The sequence below is a fragment of the Fusarium oxysporum genome, chromosome 5, assembly GCF_000149955.1.
Source record: "Fusarium oxysporum f. sp. lycopersici 4287 chromosome 5, whole genome shotgun sequence".
Taxonomy (NCBI): domain Eukaryota; kingdom Fungi; phylum Ascomycota; class Sordariomycetes; order Hypocreales; family Nectriaceae; genus Fusarium; species Fusarium oxysporum.
In genome coordinates, this window is record NC_030990.1 from 2865867 (window position 1) to 2889667 (window position 23801).

Consider the following 23801-nt stretch of genomic DNA (forward strand, 5'->3'; position numbering starts at 1 on the left):
CCCCAAGTCACTGGAATCCTTTTTGTATTATGATACGCCTTTGAAATCTATGCCAGCATTATCATATCTGTTAGCGGGAAAGGTATGCTCCTACTCTAGAGAGCACTGATCAGAGAAGGATAATAGTATTAACTCTACTGCAAAGTAGTGTCTACAGATTCATTATCTTGCTAGATTTAAAGACTATACACAAGGCTTTCTATTGCCTTAATCCTTAAGAAAATTACGTACCCCCATTTTAGCAAAAGACCCTCCCTCCAAATTGCCATAACCCCCAAGGCCAGTGCATCCTGTTTCCTTGCCAACCTCCTGCCTATAACACAGAATAGAAAACCTCCAGTTACCTACAGAGAATCTAGCTATTGTTCGACTTGTTCGAAAATTAACGACAGAATACATACCATATTCAACCCGCAAGTAAATAAAATGAGATAGGTGGCTTTGTTGCCACAGACCGAACCTCTGCGGTTTAAGTTCTACCGAGACCCCGAGCCGTAATACTCATGTCTTGAATAACTCCCTTATCTAGTGTTGTATGTCTCTCCTTCAAAACACTGCAAGATTAGCTCCCCACGGTTACGGGATTAACAAGCATGTATGTGCCGGGACTGCTCCGTCAACCCGACTCCCTACTTCTATTGAGACAGATGGGGGGAGTTTGAAGAGCTTCATTACTCCAAATGCCACGGTGACAGAATACGGGCTTATTTGTCTAGCAACAATGCTCCGGATTTTAAAGCTACGATATAAGCGACCAGATGTAGCAACAATTGTTAGCGAGTCAATCGTCATGATTACTTCGTCACAAAGAAACAATACAAGAGACGATGCGTTTCTCCCTCAACAAGAGTCACAGGCATAAGTTATCGACTCGCGAGTTGACTCAGGAATGGTCATGTTTCTCAAAAAACAAGCATGCTCCGTGTCATTAAATCATAGAGGTCAACACGGGTGCCGGATGAAATTGAGTTGAAACTTGTCAAGAAACATGGTGACCTCATTCATCGAAGCTCAGCACAGCAAGGTGTTAACTCCCTGATGAATAATAATTTTGATGCTCAACTCACACATAAGGTGTTCTTTCACAAACTTCAAGGATCGGCTTAAACCGCAATGGACTTCTTGAACCTCAAGTTCTTATCCGAGAGATAAAAACACCCAATAAGAGCTCTTCAACAAGGATCACCCACTTCCTGATTAGGAATGCTTGATTGAATGCTACAAACTAGCAAGCCATGGCAATTGGGCTCACGAAGAAGTTGCCTGGCAAAACATATCTTCATCTTATGTTAACGTATCATTTCTGTACAGTTATCTCAGGTCCTTTATGAGCCCCAGGAAAGTGGTTCAGCCTTGCAATCACCAACATCGTCATTGGTCAGTGGCTCAGATTGGCTCCCCGCAGTGGGGACAAATGTAATGCAAGGCTACAAAAATTTCCAAAATTTTCTAGATTTTGCTGAGATCTTTGCGTGCTGATCTACCACAAGCATACCTTCACCGCAGTAAATCGTTCGAGATACCCGGAGTCCAATAGGCTTCAAAACCAGTAGAACTCTTTTATTCCACAACCTCCAATCGATTTACCTGGAAAATAATTCGAAGGACAACAACAATTGAACAGCCACGCAAAAATGGGGGACGTCGCACAGGTGAAGGTCGTCTTCACTACCACTGAGCAGGATTTGGTACTTCCAGACTCTAAGCAACAATTGCTCGTGCCTGCAGGTCAGTTATTGATGTTCTTGAATACCTTAGAGCAATCAAGGGACTAATCCTTATCATAGATATTAAACGATATGGCCTCTCTCGCATTCTCAACTCCGAGTCTATGCTCGACACCTCCTCTCCCATCCCTCTCGACTTTCTCGCCAATGGCACATTTCTCCGAACTTCTATCGAAGAGTATCTTGCAACAAACGGTCTTTCATCTGAATCTACTTTAACTTTGCAGTATGTTCGAAGTCTGCTACCCCCGGTTTACGAAGCGAGCTTTGAGCATGACGACTGGGTCGGTGGCATAGACCTCCTATCTGCTACTTCACGAGCAGGCCTTCTGGTTGGTGGTAGTAACATCCCCGAACGAGTTGCGAGTGCTTCCTACGACGGCCTCGTTAGAGTTTGGAACCCCTCTGGAGACGCAATCGCAGTGTCTCCTGCTGGTCGAGCTGGTGGTCACACGCAGCGAGCGAATGCGGTTAAGTGGATCTCACAGAAGCAGCTGGCTTCAGTTGGCCTGGATCGCAAGGTTATTGTCTGGGACTATAGCGAGTCTGAGGATGGTTTCTCTGGTGCCCTCAAGTCCAGCATGGAACTCTGGGGTCACGAGAAGGAAATCAACAGTCTTGACATTAACGGAGCCACTAAGCGTATTCTCACAGCATCATCTGACGGTAAAGTTGGTCTTTGGACGTCGTCAAAAAGAACAGCTCCCCAGGCAGATCCCGAGAGCCTGCCTTCTGCACATAGCACGAAGCGAGCCAAGCTTGCAAGTGCCGCCAACACTGCACAGCGTGGTCCTCTTGCTTTGATCCCTGTCCATGATGAGCCTGTGACTGCTGCCATCTTTCATCCCAACGACGCAACGGTCGCCTATTCGGCATCGAAAGATCATACTGTTCGCACTATTGACTTAACAACTCAGCGCGAGGTCAGCCGACTCACTACCATGCACCCACTATTATGCGCAACGGCGCTCCCCGGATCCTCCCTTGTCGCTGCTGGTTCGTCGGCCCGACATATTACCCTCCTCGACCCCCGCGAGTCAGCCACTACTACCTCAGCCATGACACTCCGCGGTCACGTTAATATGGTTGTCTCTTTGGCGCCTTCGCCCGAAAACGACCACTCGCTTGTGTCTGGCTCTCACGACAGTACATGTCGTGTGTGGGATCTTCGAAGCGTGCGGATGGGTACATCGGAAGAGGGTGGCGGAAGCGTAAGTGAGCCAGTGTACACCATAGGCCGAGAGTGGCTTAAGGGCAAGAAGCTCCCCGTCGCTGGTGATGGAGCCAAGGTGTTGAGTGTAGCCTGGGATCAATCCTGGGGTATTGTGAGTGGTGGTGAGGATAAGAAGGTTCAAATTAACAGAGGCCGTGATCTGTTTGGGCCAGGATCATAGTATAATAGATATAGAGACCTAAAACCGATTGTTCCTTTATACCGATTTTTTTTTATTGTGTTCTTGGATGATATGGCTGGGATATTTAAGGATGCAATTGGCAACAAGTCTGAAGATCACGAATTACAACCTGATCAAAAGGTAATAAGCAGTCTTCATCAATTCGTTTCCAATCCCAGTTTGCAGCGAAGCTGCGTTCCGAGTAGTTCCCCATGCATACACTCGAATCCTAGAATCGATTTTATAGTTCTTCAGACTCTTGACTTGCATCCACCAATGCTCGATACCTGGCACTCACTAGTGACTGGGGAGCAAGATGGACTAACACCTCAGTTCTAAGCCTCGCCTTGGAAAAAGGTAACCCTTCCGAGATGATGGCATCAAGGATATAAGAAACAACAGTGTTTGTCTTAAGAGGAGGAGTACGTAAGAGCGTAGCAACGGCCTCTGGTGTAAGATCTTGGTTGTCATACCACATGTAATAAGTGCGAAGAGACGACAATGGTGGAGTCGACTGGCGGCGCGTTGTGCTACGGTATTGTTGAGCGTGCTTTTCGGCAGCGAGGATACGGGGATCCCTTGTATCATGGGAATTGTTCTCTGATGGGGGCGTAGCCTTTGTCGTGGGCGTTGCGACCGATTGCGTAGGCCTGGTTTCTGGTGTTTCAAGTCTCACCTCAACATCAGCAATCACCTCAGATTCCCCCGATTCTGAAGTCGCATCACTTTCATCAACGTCATCAGCGGTCAAGAACCGAATAGGAAGATTCTGCTCCACGAAAGCTGGCCGAGGAGGAGTAGGCTGAAGCTTCATGCGTTCCTGCTCAAGCACGTAGTACAGCTGGAGACCAACATACGCATCTGATGCGGAATCTATATATGCGTGAGCTACAGAAGCACGGATAACACAAATTTTAACTTACATGCAATTTGATCTGCTGACAGACGCATCATCCAATTACTGGACCGCACATCATCTCCTTTGAACAAAGGAAGACCTAACATCTCCTGTGTCTGCACGGCTAAAGACACCATGACCTTATTGATTCGGTCCAGCTCTCCAGCCTTCGAGTATTTGACAAGTTTGTAGAGGTGAGACAGCTCGAGAATCCCCTTACTGTTTATGCCGAGATTGTTCTTCAATCTTGTGCAGTCACCCTTGATAGCCACGCCGACTTTTGTTACGCTTTCGTCCTCCATGATCCTCTTGAAAGTTGGGGCGACAAAGTCGTCCTTGGGAAAAAGTGCAACGTGGAACAAGCCCACACGACTTGGGCTAGCGATCTGGATGAGCGAAACATTTCGTCGAGGGTTGGAGTTGGCAGGACCTCTCGCAACAAACCACTCCAAATCGAAGCCAATGACTTTCTCGTCAGAAAAGTACCTTTCACAAACATGCTCCATCGTATGTTTTGAAGTGCAGTAGTGGACTTTGACTTTCTGCTCCTCGCCGTTTCCTTGAACTTGACGGTACATTTTGTAGGACCAGAACGACTGGCTGGAGCCAGCCTTACTCTTTCGGGCTGTATCCCAAAGGTTGGCGTCGATTGTGTAATCTAAGGATGTGAGAGGAGCAGTGACGGAATCCGTCAGGGCTTTCTCCCGTTTTGAGGCCTCGACGAGATCTCTGTCTGTGTCTGATGCAACCTGAGTGCCTTTAGAGATGGTTTCAATGGTAGGCAATACCAACCGATCTTGTTGATCGAACCATTCCGCCGCATCACGCTCGAACTCTTCACCTTCACTGAACTCGTCAGCTTCGACATCTCCCTTTTCAACATCTCCAGACCCAGAGGCAGGGGTATGAACAAATCGAGTAATATCTAGGAATGGATAAGGTGGCTGATGATCATTTTTCGGAGAGAACCTGATCCCAAAAGCCGGATTCCACAGACGATTCTTTATAGTTGGTGACATGCTGGAGCTAAACTCTTTCCTTCATAGATAGAACCGTCAGGAAGTTTTTAAAACGAAGACGGGTATTTGAACATACCTACTAGTATAGGGGAACCGACGCGTTCTTGTTAAGGGTCTTAATACACTGCCAGCAATGCGCCCCTGTAAAGACAATATCATTGGGGTATGAAGTGATTGAAATGTAGCCAGCGTCGGTGAGCCATTGTGGCAAAAGCCCATGACCCTGATACGCGAAGGCTACTGCGCAGTATGTGAGATTTGTTAGGCAGCCGCGTCAATAGAGCGATCATTGATTCTGAGCGTTAGCGGGTGGCTTGGGGAGGGTGGAGGTGGGCAATGGATTGGCTTAGTCACCATGATTATCGCGAGAGCACGTGGGGACGTGCTCTATATTCACACCTCCATAATCCATCCCACTTTGAGACTGTGAGACGACGACCTTGACGACTTCAGCTCAACTCTGAGATAAAGCATTTGGCTTTCGGTAACTAAAACCGACACTTCATTGAAAATATACTAATAATTCTGCGCAAAGAAGCCGCTTCAGATCGATAACTCTTCATACAATCCACCCACGTCACATTTTCACAATGGCATCCCAACTGTTACCTCTCGGTGAGTAGCCTTGCATAGGGACTATTAATGTATCAAGGCTACATACTAACTTTTCTATGTAGAGCTTATCGACAAGTGTGTGGGCTCCAGGATTTGGGTCATTATGAAGGGCGATAAGGGTGAGAGATGAGTTTCTGTATGCTCATAGACGATTGTACTGAAAAGGTGATAGAATTCAGCGGAACTCTCGTCGGTTTTGACGACTACGTTAGTGAGTATTGCTCTCCCAGTTCGCCTCTATCGAAACTAATCACCGGTATAGACATGGTTCTGGAGGATGTGACCGAGTTGTATGAGCAACATCTCCATTATTGCTTTTTCCAGTACTGGCTAACTCAATAGTGACTACTCGGGTAACCACACTAAACTTCCCAAGATTCTGCTGAACGGCAACAACATCTGCATGGTGAGTCAATCGCAACTCGTTCCCTACTTATTGTACTAAAACTCTATCAGTTGATCCCCGGTGGTGAAGGTCCAGAAGGAGCTGCTTGAGAATGGTCTACCAGGATCATAGACATCGCAAAATCTCTTCCGATCGAAACTCATCTCGAGCCCAGGACTCCCCTTTTTAGACTCAAGCAAACCTGGCGCGACCTATTTTATACGTGTGTCACAACATGCACATTAAGTGGAAACCAGGACCGCAGTATAGCTCAGAAGAGTCTAATCTCAAGCTCATTCCAGTTTATATGTGGTTAAAAATAAATAAGCAGTAACCTGCAGCCCCCTAACGCCGACCGTCCATAATGCCTGTCCGTTTTAGATGATCCCTGATAATGAACGCGGAACTCAGTGACCGTTCTGCATGTTTCCCTGCTCACCAGTGTTGGTAATGCGTCTCAATTCCCACTCTCGCGTGAACTCCTGATGCAACATCTCGAGTTGCTTAATGAGCTTCTCACAGACAGAAGTAAAGACATCGCGAGGGGTGATGGTTCCGTCTGTCTGGACTCGTATGAAAAGCTCAGGAACATTGGGGTGAGCGACTGTATACGATGTCAGCACAAGATTGACCGAGGGCGGCAGGTTCTGTACTCTTATACCCAGCCATGTAGACATTGGGGTGCATCTTCAGGTGCTCGGAGAGAAGGTTACCAAGAGTGTGGTCTTCTTTCATGAGGACAAAATCGGAGGTATTGGACATTCCTAATGGAATATTGTAAGCAGGGGATAGACATAAGTCGTAAGAGAGCTAACCTGAGAAGACCTTTTCCTCGATCTTCTTCTCGCCCTCTCCGAGCAGGAACAGCTCGAAACTGTTGAGTTTGTTAGCCTGCGAAAGATGTCAAGTAGTTTGAAGCAACGTAACGGGTCATCTTGGAGATTGAAATGCTTGGGGTTACCACCGGCCATTGTCTAATATTTGGTGAAAAGACAAATATATGCTATGTGCTTTTTATGGTGTTGAAATAGATGAGATGAGCTTGACTCGCTTGAGGAAAATGCTTTTTTTTATTGCTTCGGAAAGGCTTTTGCAGGTCGCGAGATAACTTGTCTGAAAGACAGTGCCCGCCACTGACAGCGCAAATGAACGCAGGAGATAGAATGAAGGAAAGGATAGTTATTTGATGGCTTTCAGACATTCGAAAAACCATGCTGCCTAAGAAGGCTGGGCATATATACTTAGGGGTAATGCCAACTAGGTAACACTGCTAGTCACATAATGCTTTCTAAACCAACTGACGGTAGGGTGATAAGGCCATATTAGCTGACAACTTGTCAGAGTGAAAGTTATTCACTATGCTAAGGCACAGACCGATTGCCGAATCAATATTGGGTATTTGGCTTCACATGGCGCTTGGCCGAGCAGCATAATAAGAGCGTGTAGTATTGGACTGACTTGGTGTCTGTGTTTTGTTGCCGACTAAGAGAAGAGCAAGGAACCTGAAAACACGCGAGACGAGACCCGAATAAAGAGAGAGAGGTAGAGACAAAGAGATAGAAAAAGACGGTCTTACCGATCAGGCGCGTTCATCTTCGGTTCTCGATCGGGGTGTTAGGCGGTTTGAGGTTTGGCGGTAAAGTGGCGATTACAGCAAAAGTCCAAGAATGTCGGCAATTTGCGTTTCGTATCGCTCGAATCACTCGGCGAGCAATTCTAAGGATAGGACAAACCTAGAGGATACAGCACCAAAAAGATCCAAAAGGAAGTAGTATCTTGAGCGAGTAGTACAAGTTGTGAACAAAGATTTAAAGAATAAAGCAAGGTGATGCAGGGGCTGCCCTCAGAGGCTCAAAGCTTCGAGGCGCGCGATAGAAGGGTAAAGGTCGGTTAATCATGACAATGTGTACATCCAACCTCAACATTCTGATGGCACGCTTACAATTCTGTCATGCATTAACTTTCACCGTTGCAGGCTCAACGATGAAGTTCTTTCGTCATGCCGCGCATTCAGCCGTCTTTGTTGCGGCGTGCTCGGCGCCTTTCGCCACATATTGCAAGCCTTCTTCCCGCTTGCCGGGACCTGAATTCTGCCCAGAATGAGCTACGATGGCTAAGAAGCCATGCCGATGAATCACGGTCACGAAACAAATCATGGCTGTTAGACAATCTATGCCGAAGAAGAGGGCGTGGTGAGCCTCTTCAGTATGTCATCGGCTCTCAGCCATTTGGTTCACTCGACATCAAGTGCAAACAAGGTGTTTTAATACCTAGACCAGAAACTGAGGCATACACTTTCCACCTAACAAACCTCGTCAAATCAGGGGAGCTTTTAGGACAAGACGTAAGGAAACTCGACCGTGGAGTAAACGTAATCGACTTCTGCACAGGAACTGGTTGTATACCCCTTGGAGTTTTCTCATCCCTCCAGCACTCGGTTGACAACTTGACCGTGCGAGGAGTGGATGTTTCGCCTGTAGCCCTCCGACTCGCGCAGGAGAACATCGCACGGAACATCAGGCTTGGAAATTTGATGGAGCCTACAAAACACAAGCGGCTTGACATCACAAGAGCAAACGTTTTCAGTGATGGCGACATGCAGCAGCTCGCCGTTACCCCCTGGGATATTCTCGTGTCTAATCCTCCATATATATCAGAAGATATCTGGCATCATGGCCGTGGGCAACTGGGTTATTCAGTCCGAAAATATGAACCGCGCCTCGCATTGGTTCCCGATAAAGACCTCCCTTGCCCTAGTAAATGCAACCCAGCAGACGTCTTCTACGCACGGCTTTTGGACGTTGCAGAACTCCTAAAGCCGAGGGTAGTACTGTTCGAGATCGGCGACGAGGAGCAGGCTCGTCGTGTGTTGCAACTGTACTTCAACCACCCAATTGCCCAAAAGTCAAGGACTGAAATTTGGCGTGACTTGCCTGATTTCGAGGGAGCCAAGGGTGCAGAGATCGTCTTGCATCTCGAGGAATCAAAGGAAGAACGTCGGGTTCCGGTGAAAGGCGATGGTCTTATACGATCCATTCTAATTCACAACCTGGAATGGGCCGAGTGATAGGGTAGTGGACGAACCTCCTGGAGCAAGAAAACCTCTGATGTCAAACCAAGGTGCCAAAAATACCCAATCCAAGGTCTACTAAATCTACACTAAGTTATATCAAACTTGCCTAGGTCATTTTGTCACTTATAATAGATGTCCCAAGTTTTTTTTGCCTCCCCCTAAGACAGACAGTTGCCTACCAAGGCAGTCTTCCCTTCAGTGTTGCCCAAATCCTTATTCAATTCGGTTTACTACTCTCCTGCTGAAAAGACTGAACATGGCATATCTTATATCGTAGTAAGATAGCTACGAAGAATATTCTCTTGTATTGGAGATAACTATGAAGCAGACAGCACCGCCAAGAGTTCTATGATACTTACATCAATCACCAGTACTGGGAAATGAGGCGCAAATTGCCACTGCTAACTTCAACAATACCTAAGTACCTAGTTGTCTGTGAGGATGAGAGTTGACAAGTACAAAACTATGTACTTACCCATATCAATGTATTACTTCACAACATTAGGTACCTGATGTCAAGCGTTACAGAGCCGAACGGACTTAAGATAGGCATCACTCATTGACGTACTGACACATTCCCTGAGGCGATCATATCAACCAATCTTCTCACCTTCCGCTCTCAGTGGACCCCACCTCAGCGATTTCCCCAACACGTGATGCTCATTTTTCGAGCTAAGCAACCGCTGTAGACTCATCACCAGAAGCTTGCACTTGGTGGTGTCATCCAACATATTCATATTCATCCATTGGCGCTGGGACTCCGAGTTCTCGCCATATACGACTGTATACCGGCCTCAAATATTAGTCAATAGCTTTTTTTTTGGCTTGAGCCGTGCTACCCTATGAGATAGCACGGCGCTCTCAATTACCTTTATCTGTACACACAACCCCGGTAGTTCCGCACTTGCGCCAGCCTGCGTTGCCCGCCATGTCGAGATTTTTAAGACAATCAAGCCAGCTCGCACGAGCGACAAGATTGTCAACGCAGCCTGCACTACGATTATGTGCAAGACCGTCACTTGTCACCAGATCGATCCCCGCAAAGACTTCTGCCGCATTCGCCATTCGAGCAAGGACATATTCCTCGCAACCCCCACCTCCCGGCAAAGATCCCCGATCAAACCCCGACAAAGATGATGAGCATGGAAGCAAGCCATTGAATCAACACAGTGCAAAGGATGGGCCCGATGGAAGCAAGTCTGAAGCACCAAAGCCGCCACCTCTGCCCGAAGGCTGGATTCACTTGAATAAGGAGGAACTGGCACATCTCGAGGAATTTACAAGTCGACTTCCAGAGGCTCAAAGGCCGGTGGCGAAGGACATTCTTGAGAAACTTCAAATTGTTGGCGCTCCTGCCGAGACCCGAGATCTTCTTCAGAAGCAACGCCAGAACGGCAACCTTTCGATTCTGGACAAGGGAAGACTTATGCGATGTGTATACATGGTCACAGAACGGATAATAGAGTTGGAGGATCAACAAGACAACCGGGATGGGCAATTTTCATCCTTTCGCATGGACCAGGAACCGAAGACCCAGGACGGAAAGGGTGGCGCTGACAAGTCGAAGCAACAGCAGCAGCAGCAGCAGAAGGGTGGCAAGCCACCGAAGAATGAGCGCAGCGGGTGGCTGGAGGCTGTTCAGACTGGTATCGCCATTGGTGTCACTGTATGGATTGCGGAACTCTTTGCCAACCCTTTCTCTGAGAAGGAGATTACTTGGCAAGAGATGCGGAAAGCATTCCTGGATAAGGGCCTGGTTCAGAAGCTGATTGTTGTTAACGGCTCACACGTCCGGGTAGAGCTTCATCCATCTGCAACTGGAGCTACTGGTGAGGGCGGGCAACCTGCGAGAAAGAGCTACGTGTTCTCCATAGGGTCTGTTGAATCCTTCGAGCGAAAGTTAGAACAGGCGCAAGATGAGCTGGGTATTCCACCCTCTGAAAGAATACCCGTGAGCTATGAGGCTGGCGGTAGTACCCTTGGCAACCTTCTTCTGGCCTTTGGTCCTACACTGCTCTTCATCGGTTTGATCCTCTGGACTCAGCGGTCAATGGGTGGACGTGGTGGTGCTGGAGGGGGTATGTTCAACTTCGGCAAGAGCAAGGCTAAGAAGTTCAACGCCGAGAGTGCTGTTAAGGTCAAATTCTCAGACGTTGCTGGCCTCGAAGAGGCAAAAACCGAGATCATGGAGTTTGTGAGCTTCCTGAAGCAGCCCGAGAAATTCGAAAAGCTAGGTGCCAAGATCCCTCGAGGTGCTATCTTAGCTGGTCCTCCTGGTACCGGTAAGACATTGCTTGCCAAGGCCACGGCCGGCGAGTCTGGAGTACCATTCTTCAGTGTGAGCGGTTCTGAGTTCGTTGAAATGTTTGTCGGTGTCGGTCCTTCACGTGTGAGAGATTTGTTCGCCGAAGGACGTAAGAACGCCCCTTGCATCATCTTCATTGATGAGATTGACGCAATTGGACGTGCGCGACAGGAGAGCGGCAGGGGATTTGGTGGCAACGATGAGCGGGAAGCAACTCTGAACCAGATTCTCACTGAAATGGACGGTTTCAATACCCGCGAGCAGGTTGTTGTTCTTGCTGGCACTAATCGAGCGGATATGCTCGACAAAGCCTTGATGCGACCAGGGCGATTTGACCGACATATCTTCATTGATCGTCCTACGATGAAAGGCCGTCAGGAAATCTTCAAGGTGTATCTGAACAAGATTGTGACGAACGAGGACCATGAATACCTTGTTGGTCGTCTGGCAACTCTGACCCCTGGCTTCTCCGGTGCTGATATTGCCAATGTTGTCAACGAGGCTGCTCTAATTGGTATGTTCTACCGGCTATCCTGATTTTGTGTGTTACCTGGCTAACTTTGCCTAGCTGCCCGAGGCAATGCTGATGAGGTCAAGATGGACCACTTTGAGCGGGCCATTGAGCGGGTTATCGGAGGTCTTGAGCGCAAGTCTCTCGTGCTGAAGCCAGAGGAGAAGAAGACTGTTGCATATCATGAGGCCGGCCACGCCATCTGTGGTTGGTTCCTGGAGCATGCTGACCCTCTTCTCAAGGTCTCCATTATTCCCCGCGGCCAAGGTGCTCTGGGTTATGCTCAGTACCTGCCCCAGGATGCTTACCTGATGAACACCAACCAGCTCATGGACCGAATGGCTATGACAATGGGTGGCCGTGTGTCTGAGGAGCTTCATTTCCCCACCGTGACAACAGGTGCTAGTGACGACTTCAAGAAGGTTTCCCAGATGGCACGAAACATGGTGACCCAATGGGGCATGTCCGAGAAGGTGGGCCCTGTTCACTTCGAGAATGACCCCAACCGCATGCAGAAGCCATTTGCCGAATCTACTGCCCAGCAGATCGACCAGGAGGTTTCCCGAATTGTGGAGGCAGCCTACCAGCGTTGCCGAGACCTTCTGACCTCGAAAAAGAAGGAAGTTGGACTAATCGCCCAGGAGTTGCTCAAGAAGGAGGTTCTCGTCCGAGATGACATGGTTCGTATCTTGGGCAAGCGACCATTTGGTGACAACGAGGACTTTGAGAAATACTTTGGTGGCGGTAAGGAGGAGAGCATACCCCCACCATTCCCCGAGGAGACAGATACGCCTAAGGACCCCCCTACCCCTGCCCCAGCTTTCAAAAAGCTTGAGTAGAGTCGAAAAGAAAAGTCGCCAAGCACATGGTTGGAGAAGGTAGTTTCCGTGGTACGATCGACGATAATTGGTCATGCACAGTGCTGCGGAGGCAAGGCAGGATAAGGAATACAGGAGAACTTGAGGCAGAGCGAGGATTGGCTGTGTAGCAACGAGGATAGCGGCGAGGCCTATTTCAGAACCGAGGATTCTGATGTCAGGCCAGGATATTACGATAATCCGTCGGGAGGAAGCAACACGGGCTCTGGAGGCCACAGCAAGGCGCAGAGAAAAGCGGCACTCTACTCTACCAAACATTTGATCAATTCCCTTGGATGTTTAATGCATTATTAGCAGAACCGGCACATCGCAACCATCAAAATTACCCTCGTCGTGTTGGAAAGCCTGGAGGTCGAGGCTAGGAACAACCGTGTAACAATGTATTCTAGGCTATAGAACTGTAAAACATTAAGTATATATTGATGACTGAATTCTCTGTCTTGAAAATGATGATCGAAAACGTTGTCTGATTTGTCGGGCTCGCCGATCTTGTAACAGTTGGTTAAGAATCCATCAGGGTCATGCTGCCATGTATCCCATATTTCAGATAGGAGGCAGAAGAGGGCTTAATAAATATCTCGAGATGACGAGTTGATGTGGGCCATTTGAGCATATGTGACAGTATAGTCGTAAGGCCTACTAAGCTTGTACTGAGTCTACTTAAGTAATTGTGTCATCTAGTAAAGAGATCCTAAGTTTTCTTGCCTCGCCTTGCCAGATAAAAATGCCATCTGAGGGACCGGAATATGAGTCGTAATTTGTGACAACCAGCCCCGCCGAGGAACTAATAGAACAAATAATAACAGAGAATGCCGATCCTAGTGACCTTGGCCTGGCCTGAAGCAACCGGTGGCCGTCAAACGTTAATCTAGTATAAGTCAAGATCTCGCGATTATCATCGACCCCGAGCTGAATCTGCGAAGCTGATTGGCTGAGAAAGTTCCTCTGCTGACCGAGGTTTAGGAGGCTCTGCTCCCGTTGTGTAACAGCGTATGTCGAAAAGGGTAATAAAAAGGTACAAGTTTTTACGACATCATGCACTTGTTGACAACAAAAAGGGTCAAGGTGGGCTGTCAGCGTCAATATTGGCATCCATGTAGGACGAATAAGGACTGGGGCGATCGTATTTTGAGGTAGTCTTCTACGTAGTAGTAGGCTGTCGTGATGATGATGATATACTCATAGTATTGCACTGTATGTTGGTGACCTACCTTATCTCTGTACGTATTCGGGTATACATATACATGCGTGACGTGACAGCCCTTGCTTCTCATATCGCCCGAGACACTGGGTGTTGTCTTTAATAAGCATCCCGATCCCCCACAATCGAAGTTTTTGTCTTGTCCGTTTGGCCGGTAATAAACGAGTATCGCTTTTGGTCTAAGCATGCATGCAATTGAGTCGCTTGCACTCTATTGGCTGCCAAAGTGTCAGGATCGCATCACCGTTATAGAGGTTACTCTTACATCACATTACCAAAGAAGGGTGGCCGAAGTGCCTCTTTTTATGGCGTTACCCTCTGCGAGACCCGATTAGTGGGTTTTATCGACCCGCAGTCCCTTTGACTGCTTCGATAAGGTTATACATCGATGCAGTCTATTTCCCTTTCCCCGTTACTTATTGTGGTGAGCATTGGATGTAACCAAGACAGGGATGCTGTCATGTTTAGTTACTGGGTGGAGTCAACAATCAATCACTTTCTCCGAAGACTGGTAGCCTAAGTCAAGACAAGTCAAGACAAGCCAAGACCCTTGCACCAGTCACATCCTTGGGCGGCTGATTCTGATCTTTTCTTATATGTATATCAACTTTGTTGGTTTCCGCTTTACTTCGTTCTACTGACTCGTCTATTAATCACGGAATTTCCTCACTCAAAAGTCATCTTTGAAGTGTGCCACTCGTTGTTCGAGACAGCCTACAGCAAACAATCTCTTGTCAAGCCTAATACCATTACAACACTTTTTCGTCATCATTTCTAGAAGGAATCATTATGGTTTCAGCTTCACCAGGACACGAAAGAGACCACGATGGAATGGCCTCGCCTCGACAAAAACAAGAGGCTTGGTGGAGAATCCACCTCTTTCGTGGTATGGTTAGTGACATCCGTCGACGAATACCATACTATGTTAGCGACTGGACGGATGCGTGGGACTATCGTGTAGTCCCTGCTACAGTGTATATGTATTTTGCCAAGTCAGTATCTCCATCTTGTCTTGCCTTCGTTACATATTAGGCAACATGTGACGCTGACCTCTTATCAAGCATCCTCCCTGCTCTGGCATTTTCTCTCGACATGTTCCAGAAAACAGGGTCAAACTATGGCGTCAACGAAGTTTTACTCTCCTCTGTTCTTGGAGCGGTCATATTCTCTCTATTTGCTGCACAACCGCTTGTCATCGTCGGAGTTACGGGTAATTTGGCCTCCCTTTCCTACTGCACCGAGTTGTCCCTCTAACTATGCTTCTCTAGGTCCAATAACCGTCTTCAACTAGTAAGATTACTGCTACTCACAAACAAGTTTGCGTCATGGAGCTGACTGGGCTTTTTGAAGTACCGTATATGATATCATGAAGCCAACCGGCGTCAATTATATTGGCTTCATGTGCTGGATCGGCATGTAAGTCAGCGTTAACCGTACAACACGGGGCTCTTTTCATTTTTACAGTTTAGTAACTGATCCATCCAGATGGTCACTTATCCTTCACTGGATTCTCGCCGTAACGAACTCCTGCAATTGGCTTCGATGGGTCACACGCTTCCCCTGTGATATCTTTGGGTTTTACGTCGCCTTTATCTACCTCCAAAAGGGCATCCAAGTCCTAGAACATCTCGGTAGAGGACAAGAGTTCTATCTCTCCATCGTTGCCGCTCTTCTTGTCTTCATGGTAGCATACGTGTGCGGCGAACTTGGCGGAAGCAGTCTTTTCCGCCACCCCTTGCGCGTGTTTCTCAAGGACTATGGCACACCTTTGACAATCATCTTTTTCACTGGATTTGTCCATTTCGGCCGTATGCAGGAGGTTGATCTTGAGGTTCTACCCACTGGCATTGCCTTTGAGCCTACCAGTGGCCGCGATTGGCTTGTTCGCTTTTGGGATTTGAGCGTGGGTGACATCTTTCTAGCGCTGCCCTTTGCAGTTCTCTTGACCATTCTCTTCTGGTTCGATCATAATGGTATGTTACAGGATACAAAATTTCTGGCAGCCTTGCTAACAACCAAAGTTTCTTCACTCATCGCCCAAGGCAGCGAGTTTCCACTTCGCAAACCTGCTGGTTTCCACTGGGATATATTCCTCCTCGGTTTGACAACTGGTGTTGCAGGTATCCTTGGCCTACCCATTCCCCAATGGTCTCATCCCCCCAAGCACCCTTCCCATACCGAGTCGCTCTGCGTTACAAAAGCTGTCAAGGAAGATGATGAAGATGGCAACCCAGTAGGTGGTGGTTATTCCTTCGAGGCCACACACGTTGTGGAGCAACGATTTTCCAACTTTGCTCAAGGTCTCCTTACTTTGGGCACTATGACGGGGCCTCTTCTAGTGGTTCTTCACTTGATCCCCCATGGTGTGCTCGCGGGTCTATTCTTTGTCATGGGTGTCCAGGCCCTTGAGGGGAATGGTATCACTGGCAAGCTTATTTTTCTAGCTCGCGATCGGGCCCTTACGCCTTCAAACAGCCCCCTACTTCAAATTCGCCGGCGCTCTGCTATCTGGTACTTTGTCCTCATAGAGCTCGTTGGCTTCGGTGCCACTTTTGCTATCACCCAGACTGTAGCCGCTGTCGGCTTCCCCGTCATCATTTTTGCCCTAATACCAGTCCGTGCTCTGTTACTCCCCTACATATTCTCCCCCGAGGAACTCTCTCTTCTTGACCAACCAACAGCTTCCGAGTTTATTATGGAGGGAATTGGGGGGTCATGGGGCGGCAAGGACGACGAGAAGTCTGCTTTGCAGCAGAACGATGCCCTCCGCCGTCCAGAACATCGCGATAGTGTGCTTGCGCATCCTGGTGCTCCTAGAAAGAGCCAGGAGGATCTTGCAGAGCTAGGTCAAATACAATCTGGGCAGAGCACAGCGACAAGAAGGAGGAGTTTGGAGAGACGACCACAAAGAAAGTCAACCCCATAGAAAAGAGTATGATTTATGTTCTGGATAGAAAGATATAAGCCAGCGAGATAACATGTTTGGAGGATATACCACTGTTAGATAGTCTCCCATCTCCAATAGAGTCTGTATACGTTAGTCTGAAGAATCTAGAATCAGTCTCCGTTAACCATATCTTGTACCCAGTTCTCCCGAGTCTTGGCCATGACTTCCACAGGATAGTATGGCAGAGACCTGGTGGTGACATTCGTTCATTAAATCTAGACGTGTCCATTGCCCCTTTCCTACCATGTTATATAGCATGCACGCTCCAGACGCCAGTAATTATGCTACTTAATATCTACTCATCATCATCACTATCCACAACAAACCCACCCCGTACACGCGGTCTTCGAGTGACGACAGGTGCTTCATCCTCATCCTCATCTCCATTCTTATTCACGCCGCCCATTTCCTCATCCTCGTCAGGCTGAGTCTTTTCAACACTGATTCGTCTCCTCTTGCGACTCTCTCCATCACTGCCATCTGGCAATGTTCCTTCTGGCTGCCCCTCGTTCTCTTCCTCAAGAGTTGTATTCATTGCCCTGAGAATGAAATCGTCGCCAGGATCAGAATCGTGACCAGATTCAGAATCTCCACTTCCTTCCTGATGCTCCTCACTACTTGATGCAGATTCTGTAGCTGCAATCCCACGCTTTCTAGTTGGCTTTCTAGGCACAGGAAGGCGTTCCGCAACGTGGCGAATGGCCGCTGCCTTTGCTTTTATCTCGCGTTCTCGAGCGAAGAAGGCTTCGTCGTACTCAGAATCCGTTTCATCGTCCTCGGGCCTTACAAACTCTTCTGATCTAAAGCTCATCAACCTGTCTTGCTCTTTTCTTCGCCTTTCTTTACGTTTCTTTTGTCTTTCTTCTTCGGTAAGTTCTTTTCGAGGCCTGCGTTTCCTGGGCGACTTCTTGGGGCCATCTTCTTCATCAATGGGTCTGCGCACCGTGGGGCCGAGCGGTCCGAACATGGGGTTGTCAGGCTCGCCGTCCTCATCATCATCGAAATCGGCCTTCTTGCGTGGAGCACTCTTGCGTTTCAACTGGTGTTCTGCCAGAACACCCTCCTCAAATGTTGGAGGGCTGAACTCGGCTTGGTTGATGTAGTGGATAGCATCCTTGAGAACGTCGGCAGACACATCTGAAGGTATGATCCATGCAGACTCGGGTGTTTCTTCTGACGCCGGGTCTAATAATTGAAGGCCGACGAGTTTCATAAGGAGTCGCATATGAGAGTTCTTGAACATGGCATTCCGACGGTCCTTATCATCCGGGCGCACGTCTAAGCATTATTAGTAAACAAAGACTTAAAGCTCAGAACAAACTCACAGAATATAGGAGGCGCTTTTGGCCCCGACTCTGTTGGCTGCTCTTCAGCTTCGTCTTGTACAGGCTCAACTGAAGCCATTACCTCTTCCGCTGCCATGAAAGCTTTACGTTCGCTCTCAGCGTCGCCGAGGATTTTCTTGATCCAAGCGACATGGTTTGCCTGGTTCTTGTCCAGCATTGCTCCAACGACAATGGCAATCTGTCGGTCTAGCTCTTCAGTGTTTTTGAAGACCAGCTCAGCTGCAGGTTTGGCTTTGCTGGCTGTAGTGACAGTTTGTCGTTCGAAGCCGTACTCGAGAAAGAAGGCGGTGCTGGACCCCTTGCTGAAGAGCATCTCCACAAGCAGTTCTGGCCGCTGTTCAAGCTTCTTGAAGCATTTTCGCAGTACCTGCTTCACTAACTCTTCCCACTCCTTGAACACTCTAGAGGACTTTTCAAGCGCAGCAGGGCCCTTGATCATGTTGTAAAAGAGGTGGATTATATCCACACGGAATAGCATGACACTCGCTTCTGCTTTGAAAGCCACGCGATAGAAGTATCGATGCGCCCGCTTGAGTTGCGAGTCAGTCAGATCACGGTAATACTTGGTGAAAGCGACAAATGTATCCACTACGCTCTGGGGCGTGAAACGCGTTGCAAAGCGATGAAAGTCGAACTTTCGTTCTTTAGTGGTTCGCTCGGCGGATGCGGCGTCATTATCTGAACCGTCATTCTCGTCGTTGTCATTTTCGATTCCTGCAGCGTCTTGGGCAGCCTTCTTCTTCCGCCGAGTGCGCTTCCGCGAGCGAACTTGCATATCGATATTCTGCTTAGAGTATCCTTCCAGGATACGGAGGAAGTGGTGGACCAGTTCCGTGGCAGCGTCAAGGTAGTTGAAGCTTTGGTCCTTGTAAGTTCTAATGATGGTGGCAATTGCATCGTGGGTTGCTTCTTCGTAAAATAGACGACTAAGCACGTTTTCGGCGATCTCTTCGTTGTCCTCGTTGCCTGACTCTGATATTTCCTGCACTGTGAGAAGAATCTGGGTAAAACAACGCATAACGGCGGTTAGTTCATGCCAATCTTTCATCTCGAGTGACTCATGGAGAGCCTTATTGAGAGTGATGAACATCTCCTGGTTGAGAACACCTGCAACAAGGTTGAAACTGCTGATATCCTCGCTGGGATTCTGACTCGATTGTTTCCTTGCCTTGCGCCTCATGCGCTCGGCTTCTAGGAACCATGCCACCAAGTAGAAAAACTGACGGCGATGATACTGCATTACATGTGGTGCCTCCCTATCGATGGTTTTGCGGACATGTTGGAATAGGGGGTTGAAGCCCGAGTCAAGGAAGTCTTCGACAAACGATCGCAACTGGTCATAAGCACGAGAATTAAGCTTAGTTGGTAATCCGAGATCTTTCTCATCTTTATCCCCTTTTCGTGCTCGGCGAGGAGGTCGGAAAGTCTTTGAGTTGTCCATCTTTTGGTTTCTCGTCGAGGCATCAGCCAGCGCATCTTGACCCGAAAGTGATGACATCTTGCCGTCGTCTCGCTTCACCCAAATCATAGTGCCGAATCGGTTGTGGCGAGTTGGGCCTTTGCGGTTGTATGCCTTCAACATGGACGACTCCTTACTCATCATATCGGCGAGCTCTCCAGCCTTGGCCTTACTTAGCTGCTGCTCATTCATGAAGAGCTTTTCAATGTCGACTTGTTTCACTAAATGGTATATAATCTCCATGACAGATGTATCTTCGGCTCGAAAATCCTCTCCCATGTTCGAGGCAAGTGTTAAGAGCACGAGGAAGATATCTTGGTATGAGAATGCATCGATAGTGGCGGATCGAGATATTTGAGACTCATCGCCTTCGTATTTGACATCAGGGGGAGGCTCGATCATGGCGATGTTACGGAGGAAGAACAAGACCAGCTTGATGATGCCTTGATCACGTTGTGTTCGATCGCCAATCGGTATTGCCATGGACGGGAGAGCCACCCGTATAGCTGTATGAAGTACGCGAGCTCCGTCGTAGTTGACAACGGCTCGCTTATATCCAACCTGAGCAAGCTCCAGGACCGGCATATGGCGGTGGTGATTGACCGTCATTCGCTCTCTGTCTCTTGCCATTGGCCAGGTGAGAGGAACCATGAGTTCGAAGCAAGCCAAGGCCATCCTGGACTTGAATTTGCTGTCCGTGGCGTTTTCGGGCCACGTCGAGAGAATGGGGAGCAGGTCACCCTCGACCAGGTTCGCCTCGTGTATGCATCGCGCAACGTCCATCCGATTCGTCTTTTCGTCGTAGAAGCGTATCCATCGCTTTAGATCTCGAAGAACCTCGAGGGCATCGTCACCGAGTTGATAGCCGCCATCGCTGTCGGCGCTGATACCTCCAAGCTGGAATTCACTTGTCAGAACGTTTTAATTTATTGGTATCATGGGAAAACTTACCGCTGAGACAAGACTATTGATATGTGCTCGCACTTCCGGGTGCACAATATCTGTTGATCCATCTGCCAACTCCATGATCCTAATTCACTAAACATTGGCAGACCAGGAGTTGTCTGTCTCTATTCACAGGTCGTGGGGTTAGTGCTGCCTCGACAACATTAGAAAACATAGGCAGTCCCACCACTTCATTATACGACGCGCTTAGACGCGACTCGTCTGGCGTGTCTAATTAACGCGAGATTCGATAAGAATTGATAAGATAAAGAAAGTTCTCGGCAATTGATAAGAAAGATCCGCCGGCTCCGAGCCGAGGTTACCCGCAATATGATGGCATGAGCCGTTGATTTCGGCGTCGGTGTCGGCGTAGCTGCCAATGTCCCCGTGGGGAAGAACTTAAAGAGACCTGGCACTTTACTATTGTATCGTGGTTTCAAAATTCACCCACACATTCTTCAAAAAAATGGCTGCTTCAATCTTTCGAATGCCTTCTATGGCAGCTGCGCGTCATGCTCGCTGCTTCAGCTCTTCACCTCGCCAATATGCCGCCGCAGAGGTCAAGAAGCTTGGTGTTATTGGTGCGGGTCAAATGGTAAGAGCATGTGAAAGACATTGCTGGCGTTCAGACAATTAACATCACAACAATAGGGATTAGGGATTGCTCTTGTTGCAGCTCAAAAGGCTCAGGTTCCCGTTACCTTGATTGATACTTCAGACAAGGCTCTGGACAAGGGCATAGCCTTTGCTGAGAAACTCCTAGCAAAGGATGTCTCCAAGTCAAGGATCACACAGGAGCAGGCCGACAGCGCTCGTTCTCTTCTCAGTACGAGCACCAAAATGGAAGATCTCTCCTCTGCAGACATGGTCATCGAGGCTGTTCCTGAGCTGCCCAATCTCAAGTTTGACATATTTGGCAAGCTGGCTCAGATCTGCCCCAAGCATGCTATTCTCGCTACAAACACTTCTTCTATCTCCATCACACGCATCGCCGCTGCCACGACCAAGGATCCCACTGATACCTCAGCTTCCTCTCGTGTTGTGTCGACACACTTCATGAACCCCGTCCCTGTACAGAAGGGCGTTGAGATCATCAGCGGTCTACAGACCAGCCAGGACACTCTCGACACTGCCATTGAGTTCTGCAAGCGCATGGGAAAGATCACTTCGGTGTCCGCCGACTCTCCCGGATTCCTTGCCAATCGTATCCTCATGCCTTACATCAACGAGGCGATTATCTGTCTTGAGACTGGCGTTGGAGACCGTGATTCCATTGATGCCATCATGAAGAACGGCACAAACGTGCCCATGGGTCCTCTTCAGCTTGCTGATTTCATTGGTCTCGATACATGTCTTTCTATCATGAAGGTTCTGTATGAGGAGACCGCCGACTCCAAATACAGGCCGAGTGTGTTGCTGAAGAACATGGTCAACGCTGGGTGGTATGGTAAGAAGAGCGGCAAGGGCTTTTACGACTACTGAGTCACTGCCTTACCAGATCTTCGGTGACAGCAATGCCTGATCAATCTTCACGATGCTCTTCGCGAGACTATCTAAATAAAAATAAAAACAGTAATAATGTTCAAGTTACCCTATCCTGAGAGTTGCTATGGGCCAATTCATACATCACATACTACCTAGGTATGCAACATCTTGCCAACAGCGTTAACCTAGATAGGCCCCAGGAAGCAAGAAGACCTCTTGACATTAACTCAATGTACCAAAAATCACTAGTCTAAAGTCTAGTAAATCTATACTAAATTTATCTAAATTTACCTAAGTCTTTTCATCGCTTAGGATAGAAGTCTTTGAAGTTTTCTCCTCCACCAGCTCCTGCAATGAGCAGAAGTAATATTAATCCTCTCTGCTCTTGATTAAACGTGAATTGGACCTTTGTTCTCGTTGGTAAGTCCATTGTAGCGTAGCATTGTCATTAGCCAGGGCAAAGTTAAAAACATTTTCTGTCTTTGCTTATCTTCATATACCCTCTTTGATGATGTTAAGGAATAGTATGAACTCTGAGATGATAGTTATCTTTTTGCTATAATAATATCAACGTGAATTCAATCTTCTCGAGTACCGTATTAATATGCGCAGAGAAGGCTTATATATTTTTTTCTTTAAGAAACGTGAACTAAGTGTCCTTAAAGTTGGGGTTGGGTCGCCCCTTTCGCTACCTGCATACTGACAGGTAGCTCTCTTTTACCTACCTTTACTTGCCTAGGTAGGTAGTTATAATGAGTCGCATTCGATCACAGTGAATCACGGTCACAATTTGTGATATTTTACCTTGATCTTCAATATCCATTCAAGTTTCAAGTCTCAACCTCCAACCTCCAAACTACCTAGTTTCTCTACTTTACACTGCTCCTGTCTCTCATATGAGTCTCTGTCCTCAGGCAAGTTGCACGTCGCTGCTCTGGATTAAAAGTTCAAGGACATCATCAACCACTGAACTTTGAGAACTCGTGAATCCGAAAGACGAGCGTAAGAATGGTAAGGGACTCAATCTTGTTCGAAAAATAGAGTCTGAGTCGGAACAACCTGGCTATGAATACAAAGAAATGCCAGACGCTATGTACAGTTCAGAACAAGCTCACAAGGTGCCTCAGAAACTGTTTACAGAGGAGGACTTGTGAAATGACTTGGAAGACGACGCCGAGGAGGCGAAGTCTATCAATCTGGATCTAAGAAAAATTGCACCGATGTTTGATCTCGACAACTTTACCCTCTCCAACTACGAAACATCAGAATACAGATCGACGATTAATGTTGATGGACAGTAACTCAACGTTATTGACTACCTCACAAGTCAAGATTTCAATGAATATATGGTTGGTTCAACTTCACCCCCAGCACTATACATAACTAACAATTGTTATGATAGGATCGATTCACAGACACAAAGATAAAAGCTAAGGCCCGGTGGCCTTTGCAAACAATCCCACTTGAGCATCAATTGATAGGCAAAGAACGACTCAAGATGATTGCAAACTCTACATTCCGCCAGGGAATCCCTTGTGATGCCGTTGGTCTGGGCAAGTCCTCCACATCATTGCTCGCCGCTCTCGAGATCAAGGAAGTCAGACAGAATAGGG

General features: G+C 47.8%; 9 protein-coding genes across 20 annotated transcripts; 6 read left to right on the forward strand and 3 right to left on the reverse strand.

Annotated features, from left to right (window-relative positions):
- Nucleotides 1-1419: 1419 nt before the first annotated feature.
- FOXG_02004 (ribosome biogenesis protein ytm-1) lies at nucleotides 1420-3996 on the forward strand. Its single transcript, XM_018379201.1, has 2 exons — nucleotides 1420-1728; nucleotides 1788-3996. Exons 1-2 carry the CDS (start codon nucleotides 1635-1637, stop codon nucleotides 3119-3121), a joined length of 1428 nt encoding a protein of 475 aa, XP_018235227.1. The 5' UTR covers nucleotides 1420-1634; the 3' UTR covers nucleotides 3122-3996.
- FOXG_02005 (uncharacterized protein) lies at nucleotides 1687-5342 on the reverse strand. Of its 3 annotated transcripts, none has more exons than XM_018379204.1 (3): nucleotides 5119-5342; nucleotides 4045-5057; nucleotides 1687-3994 (listed from the first exon to the last, which is right to left on the reverse strand). In XM_018379204.1, the coding sequence occupies exons 2-3, from the start codon at nucleotides 5036-5038 to the stop codon at nucleotides 3363-3365; spliced, it is 1626 nt and encodes a 541-aa protein (XP_018235230.1). In that variant the 5' UTR covers nucleotides 5039-5057; nucleotides 5119-5342; the 3' UTR covers nucleotides 1687-3362. The 3 variants fall into 3 exon arrangements, with proteins under 3 accessions (XP_018235230.1, XP_018235228.1, XP_018235229.1); XM_018379202.1 differs by having other exon boundaries at nucleotides 5115-5342; XM_018379203.1 differs by having other exon boundaries at nucleotides 4045-5342.
- An 87-nt stretch (nucleotides 5343-5429) lies between these two features.
- On the forward strand, nucleotides 5430-6470 carry FOXG_18225 (uncharacterized protein). 4 transcript variants are annotated; one of them, XM_018398283.1, is made up of 7 exons: nucleotides 5430-5522; nucleotides 5574-5653; nucleotides 5716-5772; nucleotides 5826-5864; nucleotides 5916-5943; nucleotides 5996-6059; nucleotides 6110-6470. In XM_018398283.1, exons 2-7 carry the CDS (start codon nucleotides 5629-5631, stop codon nucleotides 6146-6148), a joined length of 252 nt encoding a protein of 83 aa, XP_018235231.1. In that variant the 5' UTR covers nucleotides 5430-5522; nucleotides 5574-5628; the 3' UTR covers nucleotides 6149-6470. The 4 variants fall into 4 exon arrangements, with proteins under 4 accessions (XP_018235231.1, XP_018235233.1, XP_018235232.1 ...); XM_018398284.1 differs by having other exon boundaries at nucleotides 5447-5522; nucleotides 5577-5653; nucleotides 6110-6425; XM_018398286.1 differs by having other exon boundaries at nucleotides 5449-5522; nucleotides 5916-6059; nucleotides 6110-6425.
- Nucleotides 6188-7909, reverse strand: FOXG_02006 (DNA-directed RNA polymerase II subunit RPB11). 4 transcript variants are annotated; one of them, XM_018379205.1, is made up of 4 exons: nucleotides 7615-7909; nucleotides 6854-6912; nucleotides 6692-6802; nucleotides 6188-6642 (listed from the first exon to the last, which is right to left on the reverse strand). In XM_018379205.1, the coding sequence occupies exons 1-4, from the start codon at nucleotides 7629-7631 to the stop codon at nucleotides 6446-6448; spliced, it is 384 nt and encodes a 127-aa protein (XP_018235235.1). In that variant the 5' UTR covers nucleotides 7632-7909; the 3' UTR covers nucleotides 6188-6445. The 4 variants fall into 4 exon arrangements, with proteins under 4 accessions (XP_018235235.1, XP_018235238.1, XP_018235236.1 ...); XM_018379208.1 differs by having other exon boundaries at nucleotides 6188-6802; nucleotides 7615-7864; XM_018379206.1 differs by having other exon boundaries at nucleotides 6245-6642; nucleotides 6692-6912; nucleotides 7615-7846.
- A 75-nt stretch (nucleotides 7910-7984) lies between these two features.
- FOXG_02007 (uncharacterized protein) lies at nucleotides 7985-9364 on the forward strand. Its single transcript, XM_018379209.1, has one exon. It carries the CDS (start codon nucleotides 8038-8040, stop codon nucleotides 9103-9105), a length of 1068 nt encoding a protein of 355 aa, XP_018235239.1. The 5' UTR covers nucleotides 7985-8037; the 3' UTR covers nucleotides 9106-9364.
- A 435-nt stretch (nucleotides 9365-9799) lies between these two features.
- On the forward strand, nucleotides 9800-13320 carry FOXG_02008 (AFG3 family protein). The gene is made up of 2 exons (XM_018379210.1): nucleotides 9800-11930; nucleotides 11985-13320. The coding sequence occupies exons 1-2, from the start codon at nucleotides 10040-10042 to the stop codon at nucleotides 12764-12766; spliced, it is 2673 nt and encodes an 890-aa protein (XP_018235240.1). The 5' UTR covers nucleotides 9800-10039; the 3' UTR covers nucleotides 12767-13320.
- Nucleotides 13321-14054: 734 nt separating this feature from the next.
- Nucleotides 14055-20484, forward strand: FOXG_02009 (uncharacterized protein). 2 transcript variants are annotated; one of them, XM_018379211.1, is made up of 6 exons: nucleotides 14055-14998; nucleotides 15068-15216; nucleotides 15275-15296; nucleotides 15357-15422; nucleotides 15492-15979; nucleotides 16028-20484. In XM_018379211.1, the coding sequence occupies exons 1-6, from the start codon at nucleotides 14796-14798 to the stop codon at nucleotides 16930-16932; spliced, it is 1833 nt and encodes a 610-aa protein (XP_018235241.1). In that variant the 5' UTR covers nucleotides 14055-14795; the 3' UTR covers nucleotides 16933-20484. The 2 variants fall into 2 exon arrangements, with proteins under 2 accessions (XP_018235241.1, XP_018235242.1); XM_018379212.1 differs by having other exon boundaries at nucleotides 15275-15422.
- FOXG_02010 (replication fork protection complex subunit Tof1/Swi1) lies at nucleotides 16029-20937 on the reverse strand. Of its 3 annotated transcripts, XM_018379214.1 has the most exons (4): nucleotides 20891-20937; nucleotides 20710-20828; nucleotides 18279-20655; nucleotides 16921-18231 (listed from the first exon to the last, which is right to left on the reverse strand). In XM_018379214.1, the coding sequence occupies exons 2-4, from the start codon at nucleotides 20782-20784 to the stop codon at nucleotides 17249-17251; spliced, it is 3435 nt and encodes a 1144-aa protein (XP_018235244.1). In that variant the 5' UTR covers nucleotides 20785-20828; nucleotides 20891-20937; the 3' UTR covers nucleotides 16921-17248. The 3 variants fall into 3 exon arrangements, with proteins under 3 accessions (XP_018235243.1, XP_018235244.1, XP_018235245.1); XM_018379213.1 differs by having other exon boundaries at nucleotides 16029-18231; nucleotides 20710-20910; XM_018379215.1 differs by having other exon boundaries at nucleotides 16921-18211; nucleotides 20710-20910.
- Nucleotides 20938-21043: 106 nt separating this feature from the next.
- On the forward strand, nucleotides 21044-22528 carry FOXG_02011 (3-hydroxybutyryl-CoA dehydrogenase). The gene is made up of 2 exons (XM_018379216.1): nucleotides 21044-21298; nucleotides 21355-22528. Exons 1-2 carry the CDS (start codon nucleotides 21170-21172, stop codon nucleotides 22183-22185), a joined length of 960 nt encoding a protein of 319 aa, XP_018235246.1. The 5' UTR covers nucleotides 21044-21169; the 3' UTR covers nucleotides 22186-22528.
- The last annotated feature ends 1273 nt before the right edge of the window (nucleotides 22529-23801 follow it).